Consider the following 26,077-nt stretch of genomic DNA (forward strand, 5'->3'; position numbering starts at 1 on the left):
CACAAGGTATCAAAATCAAGAAGAAAAACTGAATTTTACTATGGTGGCATTCGGTGATGATTATGTTTCTTGGCAGAATATTATGGATGAGTGCTGCAAAGTTTAAGGTGGGCAAATATATGTCATCACTTTACTTTAAAGTGGGAGTGAACTGGATGTTGCCTTTCTTTGACTGATTTTTTTTATTGGCTATTCTTAAAATAAACCTATTGTAATGACGGTTAATACAGAGAATAAATGAGCCTATAAGTTTATTTGTGTAGAAAAAGTAAAATTGTTGAGAGGAAAGGTACACGTTCTGCTTCTTGATAACATACTCATTGCATTGAGTAGTGCATTAGTGTGTTAGCAATCAAGTGGGTCTATATTACAAGACTATACTATAAATCAGAACGTTGCATTGTGGGTTATGAATCTGGCCAGATATGAATAGTTGAGGACTTGAGATGGTGCTATGAAAGCTGCTGGTTTTTATGCCCTTTAAGACTGTGCATGAACAAAATGATGTATTATGGGTAAGGAAATGTGGACTCTTCAAACAGTTCAGGATCCAAGCTGATGCTATCCAAAGTAACCGTGGTATACTACGGTCTTTAAACATCCAACTCCCACTCTTGAGGAAGTCATCATATTGGGTTTCCAAGAAGAGTAGTGGTCACGCACCATTAATGTCAGATTGTTAGTACTTTCTTTCAAGATCTATGCATCCATGGACCTTTGATGGCTCGTAAATTAAGAGCCAGTATCATTATACTGCCTGCCTTCATTACCAAATGTCCCGTGATGGTGGTGTCTAAACACCGGGCTAAAGCCTCATGAAACTCGGCATTTAAACCGTGTCAAATGGATGTGCATTCCCATCAAACTCATGGGTAGCATAGAGATGATATGTAATAATGTGATAAGAACTCTAAAAGAACTGTGCTTTATCATCATCACCATCATCATCATCATCCTCATCATCCTCATTATCATCACCATCATCATCATCATCATCATCATCATCATCATCATTCTCATCATCATCATCCTCCTCATTATCATCATCATCATCATCATCATTATCATCATCATCATTATCATCATTGTCACCATCATCATCACCATCATCATCGTCATCATCATCATCATCAATTCATCGTCATCATCATCACCATCACCAACATCATCATCGACATCATTGTCATCATCGTCATCATCACCATCATCATCGTCATCATCATCACCATCATCGTCGTCATCATCATCATCATCACCATCATCATCATCATCATTATCATCTTTGTCATCCTAATTATTATTAGGTCTTATACAAAGCTGCAATCATTAAAACTGATGACCGTGAAATCAAAGGTCTTAAAGTATTTAAAATCATCTCAAGTTTAGATTGATAGCAACCAACAGCAACTATCTAAAACACACACAGGAAGGAGGGGGGGGGGGGGGCTCCAAAACTTAAAGGTCAAGTCCATCCCAGGAAAATGCTGACTTGAATAAGCAGAGACAAATCAAACTAACATAGTGCTGAAAATTTCATCAAAATCGGATGTAAAATAAGAAAGTTATGACATTTTAAAGTTTCGCTTATTTTTCTCAAAACAGTGATATGCATAACTAGGTGAGTCAGTCGATGATGTCCATCACTCACTATTTCTTTGGTTTTTTATTGTTTGAATTATACAATATTTCATTTTTTTATAGATTTGACAATAAGGACCAACTTGACTAAACCATATAGTATTAAACAATGCTAATTCCACTGGTTCAGGGAGGAATTAATCGTTGTATCACTTGACAATGAGGAGAAAATTAAGAATATTTCACATAATAAAATACAAAAGAAATAGTGAGTGGATGATGTCATACTCTCCTCATTTGCATACCAGCCAGGATGTGCATATCACTGTTTTGTAAAATTAAGCGAAATTCTAAAATGTCATAACTTTCTTATTTTACATCCGATTTTGATGAAATTTTCAGTGTTATGCTTGTTGGATTTTTCTCTTTTTTTTCAAATCAACTTTTTGTTGGGGTGGACTTGTCCTTTAACATCTTGTGCTTATGATCAATGCAACAGTATGCTCTCATACAAATGCTTAATGGTAAAGTACACACCTTGACTTATAGGACAAATCATAATAGCCAAGGCTTTTGAGATGTTAATTGAATCAGGAATATCAAGACAATCATTACTCATTTGGAGTCCTTTCAAAAATTTGCCAAAATTGTGTCATAACTTTTCTTTCAGTAGTAATACATCATTAACCTGATCAATATCTAAAAACTGAAACTGAAATTTTCACAAATTTTTCCCACGATTTTTAAAACTTGCCCAAATTTGCAAACAACTGGTTGAGGCAAACTTTCGGTTTTCACGAAACTTAACAAACCTGAGCATTGTAAGACACTGCTAAACCAGACATTTCTTCTTTTTTTTGCCAATTGCACGACTTGTTTGGACTATGCAAATATCAAAGCTTCCAAGAAAAGGAACCAACGACCTATCTGCAGAGAAATAACCGCCCAATAGAAGGAGGAATTCTCCTAGAACGAGTGGTTACTTGAGTTGGAGCTTGCCGATTCTTACCGCAGCTCTCCTGGGATACTATTCATTATTCTACTAGTATGTCCCACCTGAAGGCTCAGTGAGGTCCATATTAGGGGTGATATTGAGGGAATGTATGGCACAGAGAATAGGTAGCATTAACATGCATATATAACAACATTGTTCAATTTTACCTGAAATTGGAAGAAAGTGTAATCCCAAACCACCCATCAGTATATCTCTCATATGAATATATTTAATTTGAGTATACTACCACAGAACATGAGAAGTATATAGACTATATACACTACTCAAAAAAAGTTAAGGACCACTTTTTAAAATGTATATATTTTTTTATACAAGGTGTTTTATTTCTGGAAATACCTCAGTACAACTGTCCTGAATGTCCTTAGACACGCTGTAATCAATTTCACGCATGGGTGGTTTCAGTTGTTGCACACTGTCGCTCTCATCACTGCACATCCTGAAAAGTGGGTTCACAGGGGTATCAACTATCGACATGAAGAGGAAAAAATGAATGTCTGAGTGTCTTTCAGGCAGCCTAGTATCGCGTATGACCTCCTCCTGCAGCAATAACGGCTTCACAGCGCTGTCTCATGGAGCTAATGAGGTGATTAATGTCTCTGACGACCAGTGCATCCCATGCAGCCTCCAGAGCCACACCCAGCTGCTGCAGTCCAAGTGGATGGTCTTCGAGCTGCTGGATACTTCTCCCCATCATGTCCCAGACGTGCTCTGTCGGGTTCAAGTCCGGGAACCTCGCTGGCCATTCCATACGCTCAATTCCATGGCCCTCAAGGAACTCGGTCACCACCCTAGCTCGGTGGGGACGGGCATTGGTTTCAGTTGTTGCATGATGTCTCTCACATCATTGCATATCCTGAAAAGCGGGCCCATTGTGAAGTGGTACAAAAGTGGATTCAAAAGCATTTTCTGTCTTTAGTCTTTACAATCAACAAATTGCTGACAACAGTAATGCCAGGATACAGGTGTCCTGAATATCCTCAAACACAATGAAATCAATTTCAAACATGCAGTTCTTTCACGATGTTTCTCACATCATTGCAGTGGGCCCGTATAAAAGTGGCTTCCAAAGCAATTACTGTCTTTAGAATCAACAAATTGCCTACAACAGCAATGCCAAGACACCACCTAAGTGAAACAGATGTAGCCAGAGCCCTAGGGATGCTCGAAGCTGGCCTCAGTCAGCGAAGAGTAGCCAGAGTGATGGGCGTGTCACGCAGTGTCATTAGCAGAGCAAGTGAAAGACACCGAGAGACAGGGCTATACTCTGAGAGACCCCGTAGTGGCCGACCAGTTTCAACAACCCCTAGAGATGATCGCTACTTGACGAATCTCAGTCTCCGCAACCGCTTTCACAGTGCACGCCGCCTCAATAATGACTTCACTGCAGCAACTGGAGTGATTGTTTACACTCAAACAATCCGTAACCGACTTCACAGAGCAAATTTGAATGCCAGACGGCCAGCTCAGTGTGTCCTACTCACCCCTGCTCACAGAAGAATTCATCTCAACTGGGCTCGGCAGCATGTCAGATGGACCAGACAGCAATGGCGTAGAGTTCTGTTCACAGATGAGAGCAGATTTTCCCTTGACCACAACAATGGACGTTTGAGAGTCTGGAGGCGACCAGGAGAGAGATTTGCTGACCCCTGTATTGCAGAACATGACCGTTATGGGGGAGGCATCACCTATGACAACCGTACTCGTCTCTACGTGGTCCCAGGGAGAGCAATGAGGTACAGGGATGAAGTCCTCGAACCTATTGTGGTGCCATTTGCTGAAAATGTGGGTGAAAACTTCATTTTGATGGATGACAATGCCCGTCCCCACCGAGCTAGGGTGGTGACCGAGTTCCTTGAGGGCCATGGAATTGAGCGTATGGAATGGCCAGCGAGGTTCCCGGACTTGAACCCGACAGAGCACGTCTGGGACATGATGGGGAGAAGTATCCAGCAGCTCGAAGCCCATCCACTTGGACTGCAGCAGCTGGGTGTGGCTCTGGAGGCTGCATGGGATGCACTGGTCGTCAGAGACATTAATCACCTCATTAGCTCCATGAGACAGCGCTGTGAAGCCGTTATTGCTGCAGGAGGAGGTCATACGCGATACTAGGCTGCCTGAAAGACACTCAGACATTCGTTTTTTCCTCTTCATGTCGATAGTTGATACCCCTGTGAACCCACTTTTCAGGATGTGCAGTGATGAGAGCGACAGTGTGCAACAACTGAAACCACCCATGCGTGAAATTGATTACAGTGTGTTTAAGGACATTCAGGACAGTTGTACTGAGGTATTTCCAGAAATAAAACACCTTGTATAAAAAAATATATACGTTTTAAAAAGTGGTCCTTAACTTTTTTTGAGTAGTGTAGATTCAACAGAACTCTCAGGATAGCCCAACAAAACAATAGAATTACAATTCTATAGTATACCATTTAACAGTGAAGCATTTCAAGATGCAAAATTACCATGCAACCCCCCCCCAAAAAAAAAATAAATAAAGGGAAGAAATCTATGAACAAGAGGATGGGAATGGAAGATTTTTCTGGTAATGTGTGCACCCAGAAAGTACCTCGTTGAGAAGTGCCGACGCTCGACGCATCTGATGCAAATCACCTGCAAGAAGGGCGAGGGTTGTGAAAGGTAAGAAGTAGTGATTCACTCTACCTGTCTTTGCAAAAAGGTGAGTATGGGAGAGAAAGAGATGAAGAGAGAGATAGAAAGAGAAAGAGACAGAAAGACAGAGACATAGAGAGAGGGTTAGAGAGGGAGAGATCTTTTGCTGACAAATACCTCATGTACCCTATGGGCTCCTTTCACTTTCATAACGAATGCAGGAACTGTATTTTCGTGCCCCCTTTTAATGGGGCCCTCCTTGCGAATGCACCCCTATGCTCAAATCAAATGTCTGCCTCGGGGCAAAATGCAAGAGAGAAAGACAGAGTGAAATAAAGAGAAAAAAGGCAAAATTCCCCACTACATGATCCAATAAGAGAGGAGAAGTTGTAAAATTTCTAGTGATTGGCTCATTACAATCGATGTTGAAACCTCATGAAGAACTAGATGTAGGAGATGCAATACATGTAGCAACAGTTTTTGTAAAAATGAACCTTGCATTATTTGTAATACACTGAAATATTACCATGAAATTTGATCTCAACAGGGACATAAACAGTGAATCTTCAAAACATTTCATGGTTTGCCAAACCATGATGCAAAATCCTGCAGAAGCCTTGTTGTTTCAGACACAAGAAAAACATTTGATACCAGGCTACTTTCCTTTTCAGTCTCCTCTTCCCTGTCACTTGCGGCAAAATGACATGAAAGAGTACCCCTCCCTCATAAGGGGATAAAGACAACTCTGTTGAACTTGAACCATTCTGTTTCTTCAAGGAGATCTGTAGCTCATAACAATCAATGAAAATCACTGTTTGATGGAATGCTCCCCTTGGCCTTGAGGATATCACCAATAAACAGGAAAGAAAGGCTGCACTGGATCAACAAAAAGGTTTTTCTTCCCTGATCCGTAGCTTGGTGTACACCTGTCTGCCAACCCTACAAGCTTGTAATTCATGTAATAGGGTATGTCTCTATAGGATTCTTCTGCAGAAGGTACAGTGCATATGGCCAAAGAGTACCTGTCACCATCCCTCAAAAGTTCTGGACTTCCTGCCAGCATTCACTGACCTTGTACCAAACGATCATTGTGAGAATCAAATAGTAGAAGTTTGGCAGAAATAATACTTATATCAACATCTTGATATGGGACTCCTTACAATAAAATCTGGATATGTATTTCATATGTACATGTAGTAGTAGGCAATTTATCCAACAACCCCCCAAAAATACTCCAATAGTGGTGCCTAAAAGTCCTCCCCCCCCAAAAAAATAAATAAAGAGAAAAATTAAACAAATAAAATAGATAAATATAAATATATAAATGAATGATATATAAATAATTAACGGATAAATAAATAAATTCCAAAAAGTTCGCAAATATGTACACATGATGAAGCATGGCAGAGTGAATGATTATGTTTTGGATGTGAATGGGTCCTTTGATATCGATTGGTTAGTGTGTGAACAGCTACCGGGGTAGACTGATAGACAGGTGTCCCATGGGAAATAATACAGACTGGACATGATACTCACACATTGAATACCTATCAAACTCTTCATTAATACAAGATGGAAAGACCTCTTTTTCTCCACCCCACCTATCCTCTCTGTCTTTTCTTGCCCACAAATGAAACAAGAACCAGATTTCAAAGATTTTAATTTGAGGACTCTACATGTTGTGAACGCTTTTCTTTTTTATGATTTAAGTTTTGGTTTAACTGTCACTCACGATCTCCCTCAACTCTATTCTCTCCCTCCATTTTTCACCAAATCTCTCATTTTCTGTCATCTCCCCATTTTTCCATTTTCTTTATTTTGTTTGAATTAAGCTCCATCATGCTCCACATTATCTTCTCTCCTGCGATCTATCCTCCTTAAATCGAGGTCTCACTCTTTCCAAATATTTAAGTTATTTTGTTTGTTTTATGGAAATGTTTTTGCTACATCCCTGTCATTATTGCATTTCTATGTCACGTTTTCATTTAATAATGGGTCAGCCTAAATATTAGGATTTTTTTTCCTTTTTGGCTGCTACCCGTCAGTATGATTCTGAACCATAATGCAATTTTTAGATCTTGTACACCAATTTGTAATACATGTATTTTCACTTTGTATTATATTTGTTTTTTTATGTAAAGGTTTTACCAAGAGAATAAAGCAATTTGAATATTTGGTCACTCCAGGTACTTTTGTTCTTTCTTTTTAGACATCTTTGTCCCTCCCAAATATCTAACCCAACTCACCACTTCCTCTCTCTCTTTCTCTGCCTTGTTCTCTCTGTGCCCTTCTTTCTGACTTTGAGTCTCTCTTCCCACCCCCCTGTTTCTCTCGTTACCTATCCATACTGTCATGGCTTTGCAACATTTCAGTCCTTTTGTTTAATTCTATAAATTCGTATTTTGGCTACACAAGTATTTTATTCTTCTCTCAATCCTTGACCCCTCTCTTTCAAATCATCTTCTTTTATGAAACTTTCTTGCCCACCCCCTGATTTTTTTTCTTCATAGGGACGATGAAATATGTAAAACTCCCATCATGCCCAAAGTTGCTCAATCAGAAAAGTTTCAGTTCATCTTCTTTGTGTACTTTGATGTTACCCCGAAAGAGTTTCACATCTAATGCTGAAAGCAAGCAACAATAGTTCAGCAATTCTAACGCTCATCCCCTTCTCTCATTCTCTTTTTTTTTAAAGTCAGCCTAAGCCTTAGACTCTGTCCTTGTCTCTCTTTTTCTCTCCCTCTGTCCAGCTGCCCCCCCCCCTCTCGCTCTCTCCCCTTCTTTCTGAAAGCAGGTCAAGTCTGCTGAAGAGGACCTCTTTTAAGGTGGCTAAATTGAGACGGTAATTTAGGAACGCACAATTACACACCAGAAAACCTTAACCCGCTCTCACCAAAAAGTAAAATAACCGAATTTTCTGGAGCAAACAGCTCAGTTTTTTTCTCAATTGAGAGCAATGAATGTTTATCTTTACCTATCAAAAGTCACTATGCTGTTTGTATATTGTTATGTAGAGGTAAACATCAGAATATTAATAAAATCTATATTCAATAATGTTCAAAAAGGAGACTGAAGCTTCAGTTGGTTTATAAAGTGAAATGATTATTTTCTATGACTCCAAAAAATGCAGATTGCTTTTATTAGTCTACCTAGAACTGATGTATAAATCCCTGGTTATAAGGATGATTGTATATATGGAACTTATACATCAACTTGTTTCCCTACCCTCTTAAGATTATTACCTAATCAAACTATTGCACCTTGTCAGTTTTCAGGAGGGGGGTACCAAATTCCATCCTGGTCCTCTTTCTTGGATTGTAGATAATAATCCCCCTATGAAGAGGGCCCCACCTTTTATTGCTTATTATTGTTTAAGACAATACCTTTTTGTGAGTGAGAACCCCCTTTCCATCAGAATGTTGTGAAAGGATCAACAAATTTTGTGTGTCCCTCCATTCATGAAATAGTGGATCCAATCTCGGCAGTGTGGTAGTGGCATCTTGTTTACTGCCTGATGTGTAATAAAATACCCTTTTATTAAAAAATGGCATCGCACATGGACAGTAAGTGTACTTATGACTTCAATACTAGGCTATTCCCGGTTTTTATTACTAACATGATTATCATGATGCTAACCCACATTCACTTAACACCTCAACAACAGTAAAATCTTCTCTCTTGAAAGAAACATGTCGACTGGCCTAGATCCCATCACGGTGTTTGAGAAAAACAAATTGGATATAAAGAGGTTGACTTTCCAATAAACTGATTGAAACACCTTGTAACAACTACCTCAAACTGAAGACAGAACGGTGTTAACAAGAAGGTAATCTAGACTAACAGGCTTGCATTGCTAAATTGAGATTTGCAAATCTATCCCACTCCTCTTGTAATTCTATTTGTCTTTCAGAATCTGTTTTATTTGCCTTTCTGAAATTTGTCCCTTCTTCTTGACCTGTTTGTCATCTCCCCATGAGTTTTGTTCCATTTTACTATTAATTTCTCAGATTAGAAACAGATCACAATATATTGTTATGACATGTTTTAGGTCAAATCCACCCCTAGAAAATGTTGATTTGAGTTAACAGAGAAAATTTAATCGAGCATATCGCTGAAAATTTCATCAAAATCGGATGTAAACTAAGAAAGTAAAGACTTTTAAAAGTTTGGCTTATTTTCACAAAACAGTTATATGCACAACTCGGCAATGAGGCAAAAATTAGATTATTTCATATTTCATGTAATAAAATAAAAATAATGAGTGAGCGATGTCATCAGTCCCGTCATTTGCATACCGAACACGATGTGGATATAACTGTTTGGTGAAATTAAGTGAAACTTATGTCATAACTTTATCTAATTTTGATGAAATTTTCAGTGTTATGCTCGTTGGATTTTTCTCTTTTTTATTCAAATCAACTTTTTATTGGGTTGGACTTGTCCTTTAAAAATATTTCAAAAATCATGATTACAATTTCAACTCCTACAGTCATACTTGTCTATTACCACTTCTCATGGGAAACAGAAAAAAGTGGCCACTGGAGACAGGTGGCCTTTATCTATAGGCAGGTTCTATAAAACATATTCCTTTCAACTTGGAGACTTATTCATTAGCCACTATATACATGTTTGTACTATAGACAGGCAACTGCTAACAGGTTTGATAGAATAAGAAAATGTCAGATAGAGAAACTCCTGTAGACGACAAGAACACTTTTCTTAAAACATCAACTTTGGGTGGTCCTTTTCAGGACCGACATATGCCCAAGAAAGAATACATGGTGCATCGTGAAACCACTACTCTTCTTCTACGCCATGGAAACCTTCATAGGTTAGAAGAAAATATCCTTATCTTATTCAAATTTTGACAAATTTTTATTAAACTAATTTCTGATCTACAATGTTTAGAATATATTTCCAGGTTCTTTATCAGAGAGAGAAATATAGTGACTTACGTGATTATCCTTGACTCATATCTCTGTAGTCTGTTTCTCCTGACACACTTGTTGTCTTCGAATTCTACCTCCAATCTGTGACTGTAAAGAGAGAATAAAATAAAATATAAATTGTCTGGAAAACTAGGTCAATGTTTTCTTCTTAACATTTAAAACTCTTAACTTACACCATAGTCCTACCACAAATGGTTGCAATCATACTAACACATCAGAGTCCGGTCTTACAAAGAGTTGAAATGGATCCGATCAATCATAACTCTATGGAAATCCATCAGTGTCATAATTTTTTCTTTGGGATATTTGCACAATGTTCTTTGTAAACAAAGAGAAGTACAGTGAATTTTCAAGAAAACATTGAATGCATGAAAATACATTATAGTTGGAAAATATTTTGATCAAACATGCATAATAGATGTTGACATTGCTGGCCATCCATAGTTGTGATTGATCGGATCAATTGCAACTCTTTGTAAGACGGGGCCCCCATGAGTGTTTCATCAAAATTTTATGTCTGAGAATTTTCAATGATTTTGATTGGCTTATCACAAATCTTATGGTAATAAACTGTCTGAGAAAACATTTGACATGTCATGAAATGCTCCCAAGGAGGATTGATAGCCGAGTCAGTCAAAGTGGTGATCTTGCTATCTGGTGATCCGCATTCGATTCCCACTTGGTGCGCTATTGCCCTTAGGTATAAAGGCATTGATCATTACCGGGTCCCTTGGTGAGGACCTTAAACCATCAGTGCACTGGTCACTTGCTTCCAATCACTCATCCTTTATCAGGTAAAAAAAAAATCACCACTGGGCATTACATAATACATTCCCTTGAATATTTCTTGACCAAAGTTCAAGTTTACTCTAGCAACAAACTAACAGTACAAAATGAAAAAGAAAAAAAGAGGGAAAAAAGGAGGAGAGAGATGGAGATGAAAAAAGAAAAAAAAAGAAAGACATCTTAATAATAAAGAAAGAACAGTTAGGTTCAAGATGTTTTATGAACATGAGTATGATTGATGGTACAGCTTTACTGGATTACCAACTGGTTTGCATGAGTTAGCGCCAATTCAATATTAGTCTTTCACATCAGACCAGTGATATCAACAACAATCAGGCTTCATAGCTTACATGTACATGTGGATAGATTAATGAGTAATCGAATTAAAATGAATTGTGAAGTAGATACAGGGTAAGATTTTGATAAATAAAGAACCTTGGGATCCTCATCATCTAATCTCTTAAAAATTCCAGGTTCTAAGAAATTGTAGGGGGGGGGGGGGGGGGGACGGACCTTCGCTCATGCAGGGCCAAACCTGTGGAATTCTGTTCCACAGAGTTTGAAAACCCAGACTTCAGTGACCACCTCCAGGGGCAACCTGAAAACATACCTGTATAAGAGTACTTTTTGACATACATTGACCTATAATAGGTCTGTTATTCAAACATGTATTATATGTAATTTGTTTTTGTTGTTGTTCTGCTCTGAAGCACCTTGAGCATCTAATCAAGATGGAAAGTGTGCTATACAAGTCTCATACTTATTACTTTTATCATAGAATATAAATTTGAACCGAATGCTTCAAGTTACAATATGTTTGTCAATATGACAATTTGTTCTTTTCATATGATGCACGTACACACACTATGCTCTAATTATGGCATCACTCTATCATGATCCTGAGTGAAGGATTAACGATGTACTCAATAAAGTATTTCCCTTTCTAAAGTTATTCTAAATTCCACCAAAACACTACGTTTTTCAGAGGATTTGAATTTCAATTCTATTTATTAATCCTTATTCTCTAGTCTCCAAGGCACTCAGAATTAATTATTCAGTTTTTAACTTCAAGTTATATATTTATTACATTTTCATAATTTTCATCTGCTTCCCATGCTATCTTGTACATCTTGTGATTAAGAATGTCAGAGATGTAAGAATTATGAAATGCATGAATTAGGGTATGCGAACCGACTATCGATGGACTAATTGTTTTACTGAAATGTCTCAAGTATGTCTCAAGTTGCCTTCAACCTCAGACTAGATATAATGCACTTGCTAAGCTCGGTTGGAAGAAGGCAACTGACAAGTCCATTTCATGTGCATGCTGCGTGGGATTAAATATCTTGGATTCTTGGAATTCATCCCATGTTCCTTTAGGGCAGGAAATGAACAACTTCAAGAGATGGGTTATTACATGATCAACCATGGACAGAGAAACAATTGTTTGGACAACTTATTACAAGAGCATACATAATATTGGGCAAATGTGTACTATCTCAATGTTTACACTCTTTGAAGTGTATGGTATCGTAATTTGTGTAATGTCATGTCCATCAAAATCCCTATGAAGTCCAAGATAAGCATGGCTGTACGCAGAATTTTTTTCCGGGGGGGGGGAGGATGCGTAAAAATGTTCAAAGAAACTCAAAAGCGAGGGAGCTAAGTAGCCAAGCTTGTCATTGAGGCTTTTTGCATTTTCTAAAGTGAAATTGAAGGATTTTGTGTACACTTTTGGTGATTTTGTGAAAATGATCGGTAAAAAATGTTTTCAAAATTTCTTGGGGCATGTGACCATGAAGATATGGATATAAATATGAAGGGTGTACATGTATAATCAATCTCACAATAAGTTGTACTGTTGTATACCATACTCACAGAAAATACAATTGTGTGTAGTTGTTGATGTAAAAAGGAATATATGAAGTTATATTACTGAAATGCAAAGCATTAAACACAGAGATAAGTTTTAGTGACATGTCTTAGAAAAATTCAATTGTTACATGAAATACTAAAAGAAGCAAAGTAGGCCTATTGATTTTAATGACTTTCATCTTGTTAGTAGTTGATATTAAAACAGAAGTAAAGATATGGTTCACTAATTGTATCTTACCTTAACATAAATTGAAATTTCCTTGATCCATTGTAAAGTAACTTAACATCTACTCTAGATTTACTTTCAATAATGGTTGAAAGAATCAATCAAAATAATGATGGGCGGACTATACAAATGTTCATCTTTCAACTTCATACATGTACAGTATACTCTTTATACAGCATGACAAAAAGAGACAGGCATAATTTACAGCCTGGCCATAGATACATGTATATTTATCAAAGCTAAACATTTTCTTTTGCAATAAACGCTGATATGTCAAAGTCCATTGATTCATAGTGTACAATGATAGAAACTATTGGCAATCTGAGCTCAAATGTTTGTGCTAATGACAATTCGTCATCTATAAAAGAAACATAATTTCTGGATGGAAGATAGTTTTCCATCTGGCAGTGATCAATTACTGTCATATAATGACGTAAATGAAAATGAAAGCCAGGAGATAGCCAGAGTATACTGTCTGGTGAGCAGGCAGATTATCATACTAAGTAAATTCAGATTTCTAATGCAACTCAAGTCAAAACCATCCAATATTTTAGGGGAAAAATGGAAATTAGACATAGTCAAGTTTTTGAAGGCATGTGAATGCCTGCATAGTATTGTTTTGAAAGAAGTTACATATTCATTGCACTCAAATTGAATTGCTGAGAAATGCATATGATTGAGCACAGATGCAAAATGACTCCAATATTCAGACCAAAACTCCCAAAAGAAAAATTAGCACATGGAAGCATACATAAAAGGATGGGAATATTCAAAGTCCCAATCAGTTCAAATTATCTGTCAGTTTTAAGCAATTATCAATATAATTTGAGATGAAGGAATGTTGTGCGTGTGTACGTGTGTTTAAAATAAACTGTGAATTTGAGCAAAAAACATTTCAGAACAAAGTACAAAAATAAAATAGTCTGTTTCTAATATGTAAAATAGTTTAATTTTGGAGAGAAATGCATACTGTCCTACCATCTCAGTGCCATAGGGACATTCAGTAAAGAGTTAATTCCTTCTACTTCTCAACAGCATGCTAAACAGGGACAAAATCACTCTCATGTATTACAACCCATATCGAGGAGAATCAATAGACTAAAAACAGTGAGTGGATTTTTATTGAATCTGAGGCAATCTCGTGTCTTCTTCACTGATAATGGAATTTCATCAGCCGTGGACTGTTAAATACTGAACATGGATTTGATATGAAACTGATTGCGGTAGAAAAATACAGCTCAAACATTTGAATTGCAGGGAATAATTTCCTGGTATCGCATCACAATTTGCTCCAAACTTTTGAAAGACTGCAATGCATAAAGTCTTTTGTATAGCATATTTTTACATAGGACTGTACATAATAGTTGAGGGCTTTTCTCTTATGACCAAAAATGCTATTCAAATTTGTAAAACATTAAGTGTGATATTAGATCGAAAACAATTTCCATTTTATAGTTTTTAATTGACCAAATTTCTGATAATCCTAATTATTTTTATGAATGTACTTGTAAATATATCACATATAATCAATTGCAATTTTGAAAATGATTGCCATACTCAATTGTAAAGTCAACTGTAATTTTATACACGTATTTTGTGAAGCATTTCGCTGAAACAAATCTGTAGTGATCACGTGATACAGCAAACCACTTTTCACTTGATAAATAGTACAAAACAAAGATGTCTGACCTTCTCCTGTTAATGCTCATAAAATCAATTTTCAATATTCCTCTCCTCTCTAAACAGAACAAGAGACAACCAGCATCCCATAATACCTGTCCTCTTCCACAATCTAAAAATACAAATCAATTCTCTCTCTTTAATCTTCAACACTCCCTCACGTGAGCATGCAATACTTTGGAGTTTGCGACAATTGAAAACCATGACGTCCATGGTCGGCTCTTTCCCCCCCTCTCACCCACTGGAAGTATGTTTGTCAGTCGTTTTCAGATGCAGGGCAATATGAGACGCCGTCTCGCGTCATAACAAGTGACTTTTTGTTGGTACGAGGTATTGTGATGGAGCTATATAAAGCCGACTTGGTTTGGTGTTTGGTTGGCACTTCACCAGCTGCCGGATAGCGTACAGCTTTCAAATCTAAATCATTAAGCTTTCGATGAAAAACAATCTTCTCTCCATACATAAACAGAGAGCTCAAGTTCAGCGCATAGAACAATATTTAGCGGTGCCTTGATCAAGATCATGACCCTTTATCACAGGAAATTGATCAGAAGAAATTTGTCCTTTGCGTCAATTACTGCATGTATCTGACATCAAAAGAGGATATGTAACAGCTCTTTGTGAAATAAATATTGTTATAATGATAAACATGATAATACTATAAAGTAATTTTGAGATATTTCATTTTCTCTTGATTTGTTGCAATATCATGAGGAACTTTTACACAAAAAGCCTTCTCATTATTATTGTTAACGTAGAGGGAGGGAGGGGGCTAGATGTTATGGCCGATTAGTTTTATTTTTTATTGTTTTTTGGTATGTTATTTTTATATTGTGTATAATTTATATTTGTGTAATTTTCTTTTATGCTATATGAGGACCCCTCGGTAGACCAGCAGCACCATGATTGATGCTGCTGAGTAGGGCCATCCTCCCGTTTTTTATTTATCAATTCACATGGTTCATTTTATATGTATTGTTATTTGTTTTTTAACGGAAATAAATTCAATTCAATAAAAAAAAAGCCCAATAATGGAGGAATACTTTGGACTGGAATCCACCATCCATTATAACTAGCAAGACTTTCAGGAATTTCACTTTTATATCGATCTAAATGTAAATAAACAATAAATCATTATCATCCGGATACTCTGTAATTGTCCTACTAAGCACAATAGTTAATCTGTTGCAAACCATGTAAAAGGAATTAAAACTGTCAATGTATGGTGTCTTTAAAATGTATTAAAGCTCGTGGCATGGAAATCAGACAATTGTTGTGTTTTCTGCTAGGTTGCTCTGCATTCATGAAAGCATTTTCTTTCTAACAATTAAAACAAATTCTGTGACATCTTAAAACACAATCGAAACATAGATCAAGAATAAATGCATTCAAACAAATCTATGATACCGAGAATAAGATTGAAGAAAAAAACCTTACTTTTCAAGCAATAATTCTCCTTCCTCGACTTGCTTTAACATGTGTTTCCTCCTCTGCTCCTCATCCTGAAATAATACAGAAAAAATACTTATTATGGATAAAAAATAAAAAAAATATATAGATATTCATTAAAGGGATTGAATTTTTCATGTGATAAATAGAACACCAATTATCTCACCCCTAGAAGCGCCCTGAAGGTATACCCTATTCAGAGTTTTATCAATTTCAGGAAGGGTTAATTGGGATGAATTTTAATTACCCCAACCCCCTCCTCAAATTGATAAAATCTGAAGGTGAAATTATTTTGGTGAAACTCAATACACGAAACACTTAATAGCCTGGAAGAGACATATTTTCCTTCCCCTAGAAATAGACTGAATCTCATACCAACAAAGTTTCTTATGATAAAACAGAGGAATAGGGAGTGATTAATAAAGATCACATGCCTAACCTTACCCCAATACTTTATCCTATCCACCCAATCACTATTAACTTCACCCTTTTTAATCCCTGGCATCTGAAATAAACCATAAACTCTTATGATTAAATCTATACCTTAAACCAGTTTCTCCATGCTTTAACCGAAAGCCGAGTCTTGAATCTGTGCTGCACCAAGCTCTGTTCTATCTCGACAGAGTGAGAAACATCTTTAACATTGGAAGGGGGTACCAAAATGAATTATGCAGAGGGGCTTATTTTATCTCAGAATGTCAACAAGAAAATGGCTGCTCTTTAGGGGGCAGGTTGTGACGCACTAACCTACTTTGGTTTAATACAGGAATAATCAACCTAATAAGGACAGAGAGATAGGGGGTACAAAGACTTCTGAAAACCTAAATTTTGTGTTGAATAAAATTTGTTTGGCCTCATTTATCATCCAGGAGATAAACACTGTATCAAAAGACATCACCATCGTTGAAAACATCATTGAAAACATGTGTGTAGTTCCTCAGTTTATACAAAAAGTTGTGCTTACACATTTTAAGATTCATTTCTTAGAATTAAAAGAAAATCCCTAGGTAAATAATAAAAAATATGCATTTAGTGCCAACTATGTAGAAATAACCAATTCCAATGTATATTATTATCATTACCCCTGCTTCAAATAAAAAGAAATTTACAACCACAACATTGATATATTAACAGGGCAGTGAAAGAAATATTCAGTTGCAAATTAGTGAGTCCCAACATTCATGAGTAATTTGGTATTGCAAGAAAGTTGAGTTACAATTGAATTTGAATGCAACTCTACTATTCAGGTCTATTTGGATTTAATCCAATTATGTACAAATGTACATGTATGCAAAATTTTGGGACTTTGCTTGAATTGAATGTAAGTTGCTTACTAGCACTGCCCTATTACAGTTCTTGTATGAAGAAGGATATACCTGAGAAGATTGCCTATGATTTTGAGTGATTTTCGATTCGCGTGTGTTCTCATGGAATTTTTTGCTGTCTACGACACCCCTGCCAACATAAGTAGCGCACCTAATTTTGACTGTAGGAGAGCACCAATAGACATTTCTACTTCGATCGATGAACAGGTTTAGTCCTACAACATCGTTGGAGTAAACTAAACTAACTAACTAAACTGAGATCCTGGAAACTAACTATAATAGTTGAATATTTGAAAATATATGTCCTTTTGAGTAAGAGCACAAAACGGAAAAAAGCAGAATCTGTCACAGTTTTTTTTTGTCATATTAAAAGATCCATCAGACAATGCTCCAGAAAGTGTATACATGTGTTTACTAGATTTCTAATTATAGAATTATGTATGCTGACAAAAATGATCAAAAAGATGAAGTCGTATAGGAAATGTTTCTTGACATGACGAAAATTAGCACAAACCGGAAAAATGCAGAATCTGACGCATGTTTTGTCATATTAAATGGCCCGTCAGACAATACTCAGCCCGATGTAACCTAACAACCGTGCAAAGAGGAGCAAGCCATGCCCCAGACAATAGGGGAAGGCGGGGTAAGTTGAGCATAGGGGCAAGTTGAGCCACCAGCCCCAGGCCAATAATGAATGAGTCAGACATTGTGGTGGTGTCATGTATTGATGACCCATAGCATAACCCCTAACCCCACCATATTGTTTTCCACTTTGAAACAAAAAGTAGTTTTTTAGAGGGAAAAGTATGAATTTCAGCCAAAAAAGTAAAAAAGAGTGTGAAATAGATGAGTACTTTATTCACACACACGTCTTTAAATATAGTAAAGACATGATAACAACATTGTTAGTCCAGGTATGGATCTTCATTCTTGTCATAGTCTTTTATATGATGGATGCATAATAAATGTGTGGATACAAAATTATCGCACTAAGTTCGGACTGGGGTAAGTTGAGCCAAACAGCATGGGGCAAGTTGAGCCATGGTAATTCTTATGGTAATGTATCTTAAAAACAAACAAACCATAAAAATCGATTGAAATGCAGGCTGAAAGGAGCAAATTTACATGACTGCTCTTTTCCTTTTAAAGGATGTTAGTATTTATAGAGAATTAGCAAGTGAAAAGACTTCAAACAAAAAATTGACATGCTGGTTCTCCCCCCCATACATTTTGTACATAGTTTTTGTGGCTCAACTTACCCCAGACGGTGGCACAACTTACCCCATATATGGGGCAAGTTGAGCCATTTGACATCGGTTTTTTCAAAGGTCACGATGACTTTCAGTGTGGGGGTAGAAAGTTATATGTAGATGAAAAACATTTCCCAAGAATCAAATTTAAAGGCAAGGTACTTATTTCTACAATAGTACTAGTCATATCAATTCTAATATGCAAAATGCAAAAAGTGTCACAACTTACCCCGCCTTCCCCTACCGTTATTACCCATCGACATTTGAAGATATTTGAAACCGGCACACAGGCATGCCTGCGCCGATCGTCTACTAATGTAGATTGCAATGTATATGTTGTCAACATCGTCTGGTCTGAGTTTGATGGCCTGGAAGTTATGATGATTAGCCAGACGTAATTCAATTATCTACAGAGGTTAAGCGTTATGACATTGGAATTCTACTCAGGAACCGGGGCAGGACATGCAATGCAGCTGGTTTCAAGACAGACTCTACATAAATCCTCATGGCAATATTTTTTCAGCCAATATACATGGTCACATATTATCTCCAAATTTAAACTATGAAAAACAAAACATATGTATATATCAAACATTCAGCCGATATCTTAAGAATAAGGAAATTTACATTTCTAGTTAATCAAAAGCTATATAATAATGGATTATCATTTTTCAAAATCATTTTATTGTTGATTTTGGTGTGTTGTTATTGTTAAGGGCTTGTATAAGAATGATATAGAAAGAATATCACTGTTGCAATGCTGTGAGTCATTCAACGAAAACCACTATTTACAGTGTAAATGTCAAGTATGCATCATCAGTGTAAGGCTATCACATACAGTCATACAACACCCTCTTGCATAAAAGTTACTATTAATATGGTAACTACCATCCAATGGTACATGTATACAAATAGTGAATAGGCATGAGTGCGATGGTGTGAGATTTCACATGAGGTGAAAGAAAGATGCTCTATTCAACGAGGCGTTAGCCGAGTTGAATAGAGCGTTTCTTTCTTTCACCTCATGCAAAATCTTGCACCATTGCACGAATAAGAATATTCGCTATTTGTGTTGTACAACGCCTCGGAATCTAGCGAAAATATGAAAAAAACATGAGTTTTCTCCTCCAGTAATCTATGAAAAGGGAGCAACAATATTGAAAGCGAAAAGCAAAATCCCACAAGCGCACATGATCTTGGACAGCATTGCGAATTTAGACAGCGGGATGTACGCTCATTTTACTAAATGAAATCGCATTGTGACGTCACCTCCTAAAGCCGTGCAATGGTACATTTTGGATGGTACGTCTTGCGTGCAACGGTACGAATGTGTGACATTCAGCCTCCCATTTGATCGCGTACAATAAGCTTAGTAGGCGTTGTACAACAGCAATTAAGGTACAGAGTGCTCACCATCCAGTACTAATTAAAGGATGTCATGACAGTTACCATTGGATGACAAAGTTACCATAACAATAACTTTCATCTAGGTACTGTAGATCCTTGTCATTTGATTGGTTGTTTGATATCGATTATCCAGCCCATTTTATGACGTCATCATCCATGCAATTTTTAATCCATACGATTTTGTCCTTTGCACGCAGTCGTCGAGACCACCGGTGCTACACGTTAAAACAGTCCTGTCTGCTGCAAGCACACGATGTATGTGACAAATCAACAGACGCGCTCTCGCACTGTCAAACGAAAAGGATCTGTTTTAGGTATCATATAAAACAAATAATGACTGGTTTTTATTTGCACAATGTACAAATTACTTTATTCGGTGAAAGATGAAATAAATGATCCATTTTGATTCTACTTCGCTACCCATATTTGAATGGATCATTTCATCTTTCACCTCATGACGTATTCTAACCATTGCATTCATCATAATTCACTATTTGTGATGGGAGCGTTGTTCTTGTGAAGTCAGAAAATATGATATAACCGTCACAGTAAATTTCAACTGTAAAGTACCGACAATGGTATGCTGCTGTGATCAAGCACAGACCTGCCTCCATGCATGCTACCTTCCTCTGCATCTTCTCTGTGACTAAAGGCGTTTCTTTCGTCCCCGACACAATGCAATTAGGAGGTGCGCTATACCAGCTAATACCCTCTTCATCTGATCGTCTAGACTTCATTCATCATCACTTCCCTTATGGCCGGTGGCGCGGAACCCGGAATACCTTCTCCGAGCCGCTTCCACACCCCACCAGCTTCTGGAAGATTGGTTTCAACGACAAATCCCTGCTTCCCCCCTTGGTGCATAATGTGCTTAATAATTTCAATTGTGAGGATATTTCATGAAACAGGAGAAGTTCATCTGATAGAAGAAAAGCTGGAAGTCAAAAGAGCATGAACTTGCTTTCAATCCACAGAAGGACTATTAATTTCTCACTAACATCTGTTGACTTCTAAGCGCAGCGCACCTTAATTATTCATTAAATGCATTTTCATATATTTGCATATACAACATAATTTTCTATTTTGCTTTGAACTTGTTTAAAGTATAAAAAACTGAATTAAATGATCACTTTTATAGATGAAATTCAAATTCAACACTTGATTCTTCAATAATTTGAATATGAAAAGATAATTTCAATAAAGGAAGTTTTTGCAACTATTGTTTGTCTGAATATTAAAGGGGGTATTCCACATTACTTGCATCTAAACGATGGCGTAATAAACACATTTTATGAAATATAGTCTTGGGAAAGTTCTAGCTGAAGAGGGGACATGGAGTGTGATCATTCTCTCTCCTTTGCAATCACCGTAACAAGATTGAAAGCTTATATACAAATCCCTTCAAGCATGGGTATGAAGAGGAGGGCTAAAAGAGGATGGGAAGATGAATGGAATATGAAAGCATGTGAGAGGTACTATACGGTAGATTGACATGATGAAAGAAGGAATGGAAATGGAAGGGAAGGGAACGAAAGAGGAGAGGAAAAAGGAGAAGGAACAGGAGCAGGAGGAGAAAACAGGTTTAATAAGGAGAGACTGACCGACAAAAAGGATGAACACTACAGGAAGGGTGAAAGACCATCTAATACAAGAAAAACAAGAGACAGAGATGAGAAGAAAGGAGGAAATAAATAGGCCTACAAGTAAACTCACAAAGAGATGAAGAAGTGAGGAAGGAACTAAGAAAAGTTCTATCAAATGGTTGTAAAATCATATATATGATATATTCCCTGCCGATGCACCTTCCTCTAACCAACAGTACCCCTCCCCCATGACCCACAAAGATATGCACCATTAAATAGAGCATTTCACCATCTTAATGAAGGATTTTCAACTGTTACCACAGGGGACCAACTCTCCCAGTATGAATAATGAAAGACTCCAGCAAGGGGTGCATCCTTCACCCTATTTGCACTCCTCATATTAGCCTACTAATGGTCACTTCATATCATCTACAGTTTGATGTGGTTTCCCTCAGGTTATGGTCATGTGCTTGACACGTTTCTTGAGGAGAGGAATTGTGATTAAAATGAGATTTTTTTCCTCTTTTTTAATATTAAACATTTAATATGGTTTTGCTTACATTCTTTAAGAAATTGACCTATTTGGTCATAAAAATGACTTGCAAAGGTAAAAGAAAATAATTACTAATACTGGAATGTTAAATATGTGGTCATTATATTTAATAATCAATTAACCAATTTATTTATTTACTCATCATTTTCATTTTTTATTCATCTACTTCTATTTTGATATTTCCTTTCATCCATTTATTCACTCAAATATTTATGTTCATTTATTTATTTATCTTACTTCCACTTTCATCTTTCCTCTGCAGCTGCTCTTTTAAAGAGCGATTTCCATGTAAATTTGGAAATAAATGTATGAGAATTAGATATGATCAATTACGTGTATGCTACTCCTTCTTTCATACTGATGATAATACATGTAAAACGGTGATGAAAATGGAATAATGTAAGAATTCAATCATTGTATTTCCGCCATGCTTTAGGAATCTCATCACTCATCCTATATTCTTCTCTTCCCCTATACTAGGGTTTCAACAGCATTTTCTCTCAACACTCTTCACCGGAAGAATCATTGCTACGTGTATATGCATGCATGCATAGCAGAGCATTGCAATTTCCTATCGTGGGAGGGGGGGGGGAAGATGAGGCGCCCCGAGGTTTATTCCCAATTGACCTAATGCCAATTCGTCCAATTATCAACTCGTCTGATATCATTTGGGTTACCATCGATTCATCCACTATCCACACGGTCATTTTGTCCACTCACCATATCATCTAATAATCAGTTAGTCCAATAGCCATTTAGTCCATATACCATTTGGTCTAATTGGACTTAGTGTTATATTGCACAAAATGAATGAAAAGGGAATGGATATTAGACCAACTGGTTATGAGACGAAATAGTCATAGACGAAATGGTGATTATACAAAGTGATCATTGGACCAAATGGTTGTTAGACATGTTGATGGACAGAATAGCATTAGACTAAATGAAAATAGACCATGTGATGAGTGGACAAGTTGGCAATAGATTTGATCGGCAGTTTACCCTCCCCCCCTCCACCAACGTCTGGCCCCTGAGTGGGACCAGAAAAACATGTTAAAAGGGTACCATTTCTCTGTTTTAGGTATGCTACATGTATGCAAGTGGCATGTTTGGTTGTCCCCTCCTCACCACTCCCCCCCAAAAAAAAATATGGAAAGGCCTAAACTTCTATCCCATTTATTATCTTTGAACATTCTCCATTCCCTGGGTAACATTCACCAACATGAGACCCACCAGAAAGTGCATGGCAAACCAAAATATCTTGCACACGCAGATATAACAGTGAACCTCAAGATACATAGTTTAGTTTAAAAAATGAATAAAAAGGAAATAAATAAGTCATGGGCTATGTAAAAAAATTACCTTGTTGAATTTATTTAGAAGTAGTTGTAGATAAAGTTTACGTCCTAGATATCCTCTGTAACAGGCCTGTATACTAGTAGCTGCTTTATCCTCTTTACTTGAATTGATACTCTGTATAAATGAATGCAAAATAATAAAATACATGTTAAAAAAAAATGAATAAAGTTTGCATGAATATATCTTTGGCAAAAAACACACAATGTCAGATATTCTGTTTTTTAATGTGTTCAGCTGTCAGGCTGATAGAGTGAGAGAATTATGCATGCCGGCAGGATCTAGGCACAGATTGGTCGAACTTGACACTTGGCGGACTCGATCTTGAAATCTTATCCCAAATCCAGAGGGTTACTATAGATCGGCCGTCTCATGTTTGCTGAGCTACTTGTCCTAGTCCCCTCGATGGACGCTCTCACATTCAAGTGATGACCGCTAGATGAGATTATTGCTTTAGCGATAGCCAGTGCTTCATCGTCTTCTTGTGGTTTGATTCTCCATGTTATCCAACTCCTCTTTCTTTTTAACAGTCTTCCTTTCTTGCATTTTTTTCCTTCATGTTCTTTTCTAAATTTACTCTTTCGTCTTATTCTATTCTTCCTCCCCTTTTCTGCTCACCTCCCAACTTCTTCTTTCCTTTCTTCTTCCTCTTTTCATCTTCTTGTTATTCTTCTAATTTTCAGTTCCTACCCTCCTCGGTTTTCTTTGTGCTCATCTTGAAATTCCAATTATTTTCAATGATTAAATCACATGAATTATTCTTTTTACTAAAATTCATAAACCTGCATGTAAATCTGAAAAAGCTAAAACCCATCACAGCCACCTAAAGCACGTCATCTTTTAATCCTGCCAGAAAGCAGCTAGATCTGGAAAACTTTCTATGAAAACAATAGAGGATGGTTTTCACTGACAACTTTGCTCTAAGCCAATCACATGCAAGGATTTCAGTAGCTTATAACAAATAGTGGGTAAAAATCACTGATAATTTGTTTCATGGAATGCTCCCCAGAGCTCACAAGCCTGTGTTTTAGCCTAAACCAGTGAAAACAGCTGATTTGCATAATTACCCATCTCAGCTGCGAGGGCGCTTCGCTATAACCTGACGGATGTTGAACCTGCTTCATGAATATCCCAAAACACGCTCCCGCTCTCACATGACAAGTGTTTATGTAACCAGTCCTATCTTATCAAAACATGAGAATAATTAGCATTCATGGTTTTTACTCCTCTGCCCATATCCAATTCAAGTCCGACAGGACAAAATAATCAATGATGGAGGTTTTACGCCTCCAACTCTCACCCCAAAATAGGAGAAAAGACGCAAAAGGAACATGCTTTCATGGAAATTCATGTGACAATACAGGATCGAGCAAACATTCAGCTCACAAGAAAGTAAGGGGAAAATCTTTTAAATGTTTATTTTTAGAGATTGACTTCACTTTTTATAAGAAATGACAAAAAAGTTAGTTCAATAAAATGCACATCAAATGAAAAGTGAGAGGGAACAATTTTCTTTTAGCAATCCCACTGGCATAACAGGATTGACAGTAATAATTCCCGTCTAACGGTTGAGGAAACGTGTAATAATCTGGCAGAAGTGGACTCTCATACCGGCTATTGTTGAAAGCGGGGTAGCAAAAAGTACATTTTGGGGGTGGTTTTATTTGTTCTTTTTACTCATTTCACAAATCAGTTCCAGCAAAATCACATCTTGATTTGTATGTATATTATAATAATAATGTTCCGTTTATATAGCGCAGTATATTTACATGAGAACATTACGTCCAGGCAACTCATGAAATTAAATCCTCTAAAACTTATCTCCCTGAACACAGTAATTTCTGTACTAAACATGGGGAATATGACATTATAGATACACCATGCGGTAAGGATATGTGTTCTATTATGCAAGAAACATAAAAAATTAGAACCCACTCCCATACTATAGTTGCTTGAGAAGAATTAGTCCACATCTACTATAGATAAACTCTATGGCCCATATTCTGAACTCGGGTTTAAATTAAACCCTGGTTTAAAGTTGTGTTTTAACTATGGAGAGCCGATTGGAGCACAAATCCTTAACAGTGCACATTCAAATTATTACCTCATATGACACCCAAATTGTTCATGATTGTCTGGGAACGATGACTGAAGTATTTTTTCTTCATTATGAAAGCAAAAGGAAACAAAATAATAAACATATGAAATATACAATATCAACAAAAATTTTGAACTTTGGCTTCCTATAATTTCAGCACAGAGTTAGACCGTGGTCTAAATTAAACCCAACTTCAGAACACGGGCCTATCCATTTCTATCTTGCTATGGTCCAGGCTGAAAATATTCATATCTAAATAAATAGAGTAAAATTCACAGAGCAAAATGCTGAAAATTTCATCAAAATCAGATAACAAATATCAAAGTTATTGAAT

At 36.8% G+C, this 26,077-nt stretch overlaps 1 protein-coding gene across 3 annotated transcripts in view; it reads right to left on the reverse strand.

Moving 5' to 3' along the window:
- The window catches only part of LOC121429430, an 81,735-nt gene that overhangs the window by 16,331 nt on the left and 39,327 nt on the right, over positions 1 to 26,077 (reverse strand). For all 3 annotated transcript variants that reach the window (XM_041626415.1, XM_041626417.1, XM_041626418.1), the window contains 3 exons: positions 23,652 to 23,762; positions 16,160 to 16,224; positions 10,162 to 10,242 (listed from right to left, as the gene is read on the reverse strand). In XM_041626415.1, coding sequence (XP_041482349.1) covers positions 10,162 to 10,242; positions 16,160 to 16,200 — 122 coding nt within the window. In that variant the 5' untranslated portion in view covers positions 16,201 to 16,224; positions 23,652 to 23,762. The remainder of the gene's footprint in view (positions 1 to 10,161; positions 10,243 to 16,159; positions 16,225 to 23,651; positions 23,763 to 26,077) is intronic.

The sequence above is a fragment of the Lytechinus variegatus genome, chromosome 16 (assembly GCF_018143015.1).
Source record: "Lytechinus variegatus isolate NC3 chromosome 16, Lvar_3.0, whole genome shotgun sequence".
In the NCBI taxonomy this organism is placed as follows: domain Eukaryota; kingdom Metazoa; phylum Echinodermata; class Echinoidea; order Temnopleuroida; family Toxopneustidae; genus Lytechinus; species Lytechinus variegatus.